The sequence below is a fragment of the Echinops telfairi genome, unplaced genomic scaffold (genome assembly GCF_000313985.2).
Source record: "Echinops telfairi isolate 266 unplaced genomic scaffold, ASM31398v2 ScPeMD7_7420;HRSCAF=8458, whole genome shotgun sequence".
In the NCBI taxonomy this organism is placed as follows: domain Eukaryota; kingdom Metazoa; phylum Chordata; class Mammalia; order Afrosoricida; family Tenrecidae; genus Echinops; species Echinops telfairi.
In genome coordinates this window covers 47,503,832-47,512,308 of record NW_022111320.1, presented here as the reverse complement: position 1 = coordinate 47,512,308, position 8,477 = coordinate 47,503,832, and the positions used below count along the sequence as shown (strand labels likewise).

The 8,477-nt window shown below is 48.1% G+C and overlaps 1 protein-coding gene and 1 pseudogene across 1 annotated transcript in view; one reads left to right on the top strand and one right to left on the bottom strand.

The window, feature by feature from the left end:
* The window catches only part of SACM1L (SAC1 like phosphatidylinositide phosphatase), a gene marked incomplete at its 5' end in the record, with an annotated part of 28,482 nt that overhangs the window by 8,560 nt on the left and 11,445 nt on the right, over window positions 1–8,477 (bottom strand). Inside the window, 5 exons of the mRNA XM_013005061.3 lie at window positions 1,716–1,814; window positions 5,445–5,524; window positions 5,617–5,685; window positions 6,170–6,256; window positions 6,895–6,980. Of these exons, the coding sequence (XP_012860515.3) occupies window positions 1,716–1,814; window positions 5,445–5,524; window positions 5,617–5,685; window positions 6,170–6,256; window positions 6,895–6,980 (421 nt within the window). The remainder of the gene's footprint in view (window positions 1–1,715; window positions 1,815–5,444; window positions 5,525–5,616; window positions 5,686–6,169; window positions 6,257–6,894; window positions 6,981–8,477) is intronic.
* On the top strand, window positions 2–90 carry LOC115872127 (annotated as a pseudogene).

Genomic DNA, 8,477 nt, shown 5'->3' with positions numbered 1-8,477 from the left:
GGTGTGCAATGGCTGCCAACAGCAGCCCCCTCAGTAGGTCTGCAGCTTGTGGGTATGTATAGGCTGCTCTAGGGGACCTTGGAGACAACCCATTGCTGCTGTGGGATGCCTCTGGCCTGGCAAATTTCTGCTCTCCCTAAACTAGGCTCCAAACTGGGATGAGAGGTGCTTTTGGGAGAACCCAAGGCACAGTGGCTAGAGTCCACATCGGCCAGGCCGTCATGTCCATCCGCCCCAAGCTTTAAAACAAGGAGCCTGTGATTGAGGCTTACACAGCGCCAAGTTTAAGTTGCCTAGGCACTGGAAGGTCACATCTCCAAGAAGTGGGCTTCACCAAGTTTAATGTAGATGAGTTTGAGGACATGGTGGCTGAGAAGCCTCATCCCGGATGGCTGTGGGGTCAAGTACACCCCCAACCAGGGTTCCTTGGACAAGTGGTGGGCCCTGCGTTCATGAAGGCCTTGGTAGCTCTGTGCCCTGCCCCACCTGTGCCCACCAAATAAAAATCAAACTTCCTGAAAAAAAAAGTTTTAATTGTGTATGCGGTAACCAGTGAGTGCATGACCCCAAGGCACTCTGACAATGTGCCAGACCCAGCAAAAGCCTTCTCTTAACAGCCCAACATAATAGAGGGCACAGGCTCCCAAACTTTTTTGGCCCTTTAAAAAAAAAAAAAACCTCAGCATCCACTGGGCAATTAAAATCGTTTCTGCTTACAATCTATAATCCTGGTTAAGTGTACGTATGTGTGTGTCTGCAGCCCCCTGGATCGCTCCAGTGGCCCCAGGGGCAGTATAGCCCATTTTGGGAAACACTGATAGAGGTCATCTCTCCCTGCCCCAACTGTGTTCATGAGAAAACTTTGTAGAATAAAATGAAGCTGATTGAAGTAAATAAAGGTAATGTGAGGTATACAAAAACTACACTGGAACACTGGGTAAATCTCGTTGGAGAAGTGTTCCTAGACTACTGGGTCATAGAGAAAGAAGGTGCACGTTGCGAGGCCAGGATCAGAACTAGCACACGGAGGGAGAGAAATACGTATGATGGGAGGGTTAAAGAGTCCCTCTCTGCCTTTAAACCGGTCAAGACTGGCAGACACATGGGAAAGCGGGACCCACGGCATCCTGTTAGCAAACAGTGGGGTCACCAACACGTGTGAGAAACACCACCAAGACCACCAGACCCTTCGATCCGCTGTTGAAGCAAAAGCACCATGCCCACTCTCTTTCCTGGGAGGAAAGAAAAGGCAGTGAGCCACACGCTCTACGTGAGAGCAGACGCTTCACTGAGACCGTGCGGGGCAGAGTGGGGTGATGGGACAGGGGAATGCCGTCCCACACCCGCATTCCAGAGACCACCTAAGTGAATGGCAAATACCCGTGAGGGAACACAAAACAGCAGGGAACAATTTCAATTATGTGAGTATTTATAAATGCATGGAAGGTAGTTCAAAAACAATGAAAATACTTGGGCTTATTTTTTTAGAATTTAAAAATATTTTAAAACCAGTAAGTCGGTCGGTCTCATCTTCTTCCTCCCTCCCTTCCCCCTCTCCACCCCACCCCCCAAAAAAGAATAGACATGCCCTTATTAATCCAGGGAGCAATATTTATAAGTCTGATAGATCATGCATAATCAATGACTGACATAAACAGCCACCTCTTACCTGCCCTCCCCCCACCCAACCTCCAGGCTAAATTAATATCACTTACCTTAATTCATCTTGCATTTCTGCTACCTTATCCAATAAAATACTTAGTCGATCCCATCTCATATTTTTACATTCCTTATGGAAGTCAAAGGCAATGTATCTATCAAAAAGAAATAATAAATAAAAATAATAAATTCAGAACCTTACCCAAGAGTATCCCCCCTTCCTGTCAGTAGCACCTCCATATACCAGTCTCCCCTTACAGCACTGTGCGGATGTTATGGGTACCCTGACACACACATACCCCTACCTCCTCAACTTCATACCTATGGGTGACAGAAATACACAGACCACCACCCCCCCCCCAAGTATATAGAAGCACATATACAAATACCTATCTTCATATGTTCTTCTGGGTCCCTCAGGCAGGAAGAGGGGTGAAATTGAGCAAAATGCTAGAGAAGTGTATTTGGGTACAGTAATCAGAAACATACTGCAGAAAGCCGTCGTGGTGAAGTGGTCAAAGAATTCGACTGCTAACCAAAAGGCTGGCCGTTCGAATCCACTAGCCAATGCGTGGGAGAAAGACATGGTCATGGCTTCTGTCAAGATTTACAGCCTTGGAAATGTGACGAGGGAAATTCTACTCTGCACTCCAGGGTCAGAGTTGCTATCAGCAGTCAGGTGGACACAGAGGCACCACTAACTGAGGAGCACAGGAGTATTTTCTACCACACCCACTGCTGTCGACTGCAGCTCAAAATGACCTGCTTCTGAGGCTGTCAGTCTTCAGAAGCAGACTACCACATCTTCGTCCTGTGGTATGACTGGCAGATTCGAACTGCTGACCTTTTGGCTAGCAGGTGGACACCCTGAAGATACACCAGGCTTCTCTTATTTTCTTCCAACTTTGTGAAAATAGGGTTCCTTTTTGTTCTGTTGCGAACCATTCAAATGGTCATGCAATTCTGTCAAGGAGATTTAGTTTGCACGTCTGTCATGTAAGGAGGGGTGACGGGTAGTTACTGGCCACCTGAGCAAAGAATCCACCGTCCTTTCTCAGCATCTAGGAGCCCTGGTGGCAGAGTGGATGACACATGGGGCTGTCAACAAGGTCAGCAGTTCCAAATCCCAAGCCGCTTCAGGGGAGAACGATGAAACTTTGTACTCCCGCAAAGGGTTACAGTATCACAGCCCCAGAGGGACAGTTTTCTTCTGTCCTGCAGAGTTACTGTGAGCTGGAACTGACTCAATTTCAGTGAGTTTTTCTGGGTTTTACCAGTCTCTCAACACCACACATGCATGTGATAAGAGATAATTCCACGTTACTTTGTAATAAGTTGCCTAAAGTTATCTAGCATGGAAAGCCCAGGTTCACTTCCGGCCCAATGTACTTACCAGGAGTGTGACTACCATTCCTGGTCAGGGAAAGCTTGTGTGCTGCTGCCTAGGTATCAGTAGAGCTCCAGACTAATATGGACTAGGGAGATGGGCCTGGTAGTCAGCTTCCAAACACCAAGCAGGTGGACTCTAGGAGGTTACAAGGGTCCGATCTGCAGCCAACCCCAGGGATGAGATGGCGCTGGGCCAGGCAGCACTGCTCCATTGTGCATGGGATCGTCAAGGGCAGACAAAACGGCAGCTAACGACCAACATTTCTAAAGTGAGGTCACTCTTGGCAGTCAAAGTGTCCTAGCGAAAGGTGAATAAAGCAGCCCAAAGGGGTGTGGGAGGGGGGAGGGGAGGGGGCAGCCCAAGAGAGAGAGAGAGAGAGAGAGAGAGAGAGAGAGGCACCGAGACCAGAATGTCAAGGGAAGAAGGGCGAGTACAGAGAAAACTTCCCACATGTCCTGCTTCTACCCAACTTCTTGCTTGGGGATGGAGACAAGTCCTAATACATGTAGGAGGGCTGCCACACTCTTATCTGCAGGGTAAAGATCGAGGTGGACTGCCTTTTCTCTGGGACTCTCTTGGCTCCCAGTGAGGGGCGTCAATTAGTGGGTGGGCTTCTGATAGCTGCTCCTTCCACCTTCAGGGTTCCCTCAGGGAGGCGAGCCAATGGAAGGCTGACCAGGGAGGGAGGACTTGCGGGGAGAGGGGGGAGCAGGGAGGCGGGGCACTCTCCAAAGCAACTCCAACAACGGACAAGTGCGGCTGCTAAGTCTAGACCATGCTGCCTGGGAATGACAGCAGGAGACCCCGTACAGAATTTAAGACGTGCCCGAGCATCCAATGAACTGAACTCGGATTCTTAACTTGTGTCCTAGCTCTAACGTCGCATGTTTATCTTCTGGGAATGAGCTTCACAGTTATAGATTGATAACAGATGATTTTATATATTTCATTTCTGAACCCACAAGTCAAGCACTTCCATGCCCTTTCACAGATCTAGGAAAAGGCCTCTTGAGACGCATCAGCTTGTGTACCTTACTTTTCCAGCCAATTTCCAAAAGACCAGCTGCGTTACTAAGGCTCCCCACCACCGCTTCTCAGGAGGACAGCCACGGAACTTTCCTCTTGTGGCCACTCACCAATCCAGCCACCTCATTACCTCCCTACAGTGACCACAGGTCAACAGGAATATACAGATACGGGCTGCCGTCAATCTATCTACCACTGGAATGCTGGAACACAGATGTCCGAAGGCGATGCTCCCGTCTGATGGAGACGGGAGGAACAACAGCTTTGGAGGGCTCACTCTTTAGCAGTAGGTGCCCTTTCAGTTCTGAAGCACCATCTCCTTAGGACTTCCATGATTTGTGCCCTGCACCCCCAGAATTAGCTACTCCCAGAAACTCCAAGTTCCCCGATTCAGGGCTCAGGCACGGCAAACCTACAGAGACCCTCTGGGACACAGGGTTTTACCCGGGGCTATACACCAGGGAACAACAGTGGAACTTCCCAGTAAACAAACATATGCTGGGCTCCAAGTCCCAAGATCTTTATTTTACAGATTTAAGGAATATTCCAAGTTTCTCACAGGATTCTGAGTGCCACTCACTAGGAATTCCTTCTCGGACTCAGCAACACGTGCTGGGGGAGGATCCACTGGGAGAAGGTAGAAGTGCATATGGAGTCAGTGTCTGCTGAGGTTGCTAGGTTTTTGAGTTGGAAGCAAAAGACTTAAAATTCTTCCCTAAAGTCTTCTTACATTACTCTATTTGGGGTAAGTTTGGAATTCTCTGTGGGTTAAAACACTGCTCCCCCAAAGAACGCAGTGCCATTTCCTGAGGAGGATCCCTTCCTACCACAGTCCACCCCCTCACCTCCCGGCCCCACTTCCTGACAGAGTTCCCCTCGAGCTGGCTCACTGCTGCCTCGGACCACAGGAGGAACTGCAGAGCATGCGGGTTCCCCATTATGATCAACTCCCCAGCCTTTGCCTGCTGACTGTGCGCACGAGGGCCAGAGCCGCAGCTCCCCGAGGCCCCGTGCAGCAGCCCCTACAGCCGTCGGGGCCCCAGGGCACAGGGCCAGAGCCGCCACCAGGAGTGGAACTCTGGGATCTGACTGTCACAATGCCACTGAGCTCTGGTGGGGGGACTGTCATCAGAGACTCGACTTTTTTTTTTTAAACCAAACTTGAGGGACAAAGCGAATGTTAGAAGCTATTTTACTAGAAGACTTCAAGTCAACCCAAGCATGCCTTGATCTAGGACAGCAAGAGAATGGGAGCAAAGAGACCGACAGGGTCTAGTCGGGCGCACGTCCCCAGGAACGTGTCCGTGAGTGCACGTCCTTGTGCTGGAGGGAAAGGCCCAGGAGCCGCAGGTAGTTCTGAAGGCGGTACCTGATCATCCCGCTGCCCAAGGAAGACACCATGGATGCGAACGCCTGCTCCAGGGGCTTCTCGGAGCCCTTCTGGTTCACCTGCAAAAGAAATACAGTTTTTCCCCAGGCTTATTTTGAAGATTTAATAGGGGGTTCGGATCCAGTTTCATTTTTAAGTGTGAGAAACATACCAGATTGAGGATAACTTGCTTTCCATAAATAATTACTTGGGAATCAAAATGCCTTTGGAAACCGTCCATCTGGGGTAGGGAGGAAAAAGGTATATACGTTATTGGATTATACGACAGGAATATTTACAAGACGTTTGAAAAGACCTCCTTCAATGCCCTAACTCCATATTCGAGGAATGAGGTTAAGATGGGGACCATGCCTTCTAAATACTTCACAGTCCAAAGTAATTGTAAAACTAGTCATTCTACCCTGAGCAGCACTACTACCAGGGTCTTAACTCTGAACACAGTCCTGACTAGCACATGCCACATACTCAGAGAGCGTAACGCTGCAAAGCTTACTGTGCCCTCTAAAACCTAACTTGCCAGCCAGCCTGCCAGTCAGTCCGTTCTCCACAGCGCCAGTGCTGGGCCTTCTGGTGTAGAGATTCTCTGGGTGTCAGAGTCCAGGAGGAGGGCCTCACTGAATTCGGACACCTGGGGAACTAGTGTGTGTTCCACATGCAAACTGTAACCCAGGAATCAAGGGGAAAGCAGCATGGAAGAGACTCACATGATTTGCTACTTTGTTGATCTGTGGCAATGGTTTGTACTTGAGGTTTGGCCTCTGGGACCAGAAAACAGGGATGGATCCTCGTGTCTAAAAGGAAAGAGAGAAACGAAGTGAAAAACACACATCCTTGTTTTTCTCAGCTTACTGTCAGAACACCCGTATGTTCAGTGATTTTGCAAAGCAAAGAAACAAAAACAAAAAAATCACACAATTTACAGCAATTCCAGGAAAAGTCCCGGTGTACTGCTCCCACAGGTTGGTACTTTGTGGGAGTACATTTGGAAAGGGTGCCCCTCTCTGATTTTGTGTGTATGAAGCTTAAGCAGTGGACAGTTGTTTCCCCCTCAATTCTAACATAAACTGATTAACAAAGCTATCATTGTTGACATTATGAGAAACGGAGAAACCTGTGGCATTTCTTCTCAACTGAGCAGCACAGGGCCATGCTGAGCTACTCCTGCTCTGGAGCAGCCAATGATGCAGAACTTGAAAGAGGCAACTCCCACCGGGTACTGCCTCACAGCAAGTGAGCAGCTTGTCCCTCCCTCCTGCATCACCCTGAATACATCTTAAGGGTAATGCAGGCAGGTGGCTCTGTTTGCAAAACCCTTGCCAGACTCCCACCCTCTCTTTGAGGGACTTCATTCCGAGCAGAAAGTTATGACCCAGGTAAAAACAGCCCACTGCTGGCCACCCAACTCTGCCTGCAGGACACAGTAACTTACCTGCACAAATGAGGCTTTGCTTCCATTGTAGTGCACTATTTGTTCTGTTTCTACAAAGTTCGCTGCATGCCCTTCCGAATCAATCCCTGAATAAAAAAAGAAAAAAAAAAGTTAACTATCTTTATTATAAAGGGAACACATCAGAACCTCACTAATTCACAACACTTGGAAACAATCCAACTCAAAATCTCATCACAGCGACCCTACAGGGCAGGGTAGAACTGCCCCTGTGGGTTTCTGAGACTGTAACTGTTTACGGGAGTAGAAAGTCCCATGTTTCTCCTGGGGAGCAGCTGGTGGTTTCAAACGGCTGACCTCATGATTGCAGCCCATGTAACCACTACACCACTAGGGCTCCTCAAGAAAGACTCAAGAATAAGGCAGTTCAAATGAGCAGAAAAGGACTTATAAACATAAATTTCAAACAAATGCACAATGCATGATCACAAAGCTAACAGAAGCACACGTGTTTAAGCAGATTGAGGGGAATGTTAAAGAAGAATTACTAAAGTTGGCAGCTACTTAATACATCAGTTGTTCATTCGTTAACCTCCTTTCTGATGCGTTTCTTAAGCCCAACAATGACGTGCCCGTGTGGCACTGGATGTTCAGTGTCTGTGGAGGAGGCCCCAGACGTGAACAAGATCACGGTGTCACACCAACCATAAAAGGGTTTCTCACTGCTCTTCGGGATTGCCCGTCAGAAGCACAGACTGCATGTTTCTCACCACAGTTCTCAGTAAGGAGGAGCGTAGTTACAGAAGAGAGATCTGTGGAAAGAGTTCTAAGATAGATTGTGAAGTTAAAGGAAAACAAAAACACCAAGGTCAGAGAGCCACAGAGCCGACAACGGCTGTGTAAACAGAAGAAGAGGCGGACACACGCCTGCACCGGTATGAAAGTCAGCTGGCAGGTAAAATGGAAAGCCAGCTAGCTGTTGAGAACTCAAAGTGTGGGGTAAAACACGAGATTTTTAAAATTCAAGTCTTTTCAACTTTTTGATGTTTGAACAATGTAAATGTTACCTATTCAAAACATCAAATTACAAAACGCTTTCATCCACGAAAATCCAGGTCCCAGGGAGTTGCTAACTCCTAATTCTGGTTCTGTCCTTGGCCAAGTTCAGCAGTGCCTTTCACCCTCAGCTCTGTCATCTCTGAGGGAGATTAACCATATAACCCCACAATCGCCCAGCTCAAAGCCAGCGTCCATGTCATAGCATATTAGGTTTCATTCTGATAGCTTCTGGCAAAAGGTTAAAACAGACTTGGAAAAACTTTTTTCTTGGGAAAGTAATTTAATAAACATTTTAAAAGCTTGGTTTGAACAAATTAGCATCTTGGTAGTAAAAGTCTACAGAAAAAATGTTCAAAATGTAAATATACAGTTCATTCAAGAATACAAGGAAGAACGTCCCGATACTGAGTTGGGATTACTGCGAATGACATTAAATGAGCTGTGCTTCAGGCCCCCAGAAAACAACAGTGAACAGGCCCTCTCTCAGCAAGCAGGGGCAGCTCGATGTCACACCGCCACTTACGACGTCATTACGGCAGCTGGGCCAAGCACGAGGGGGGCGGGGG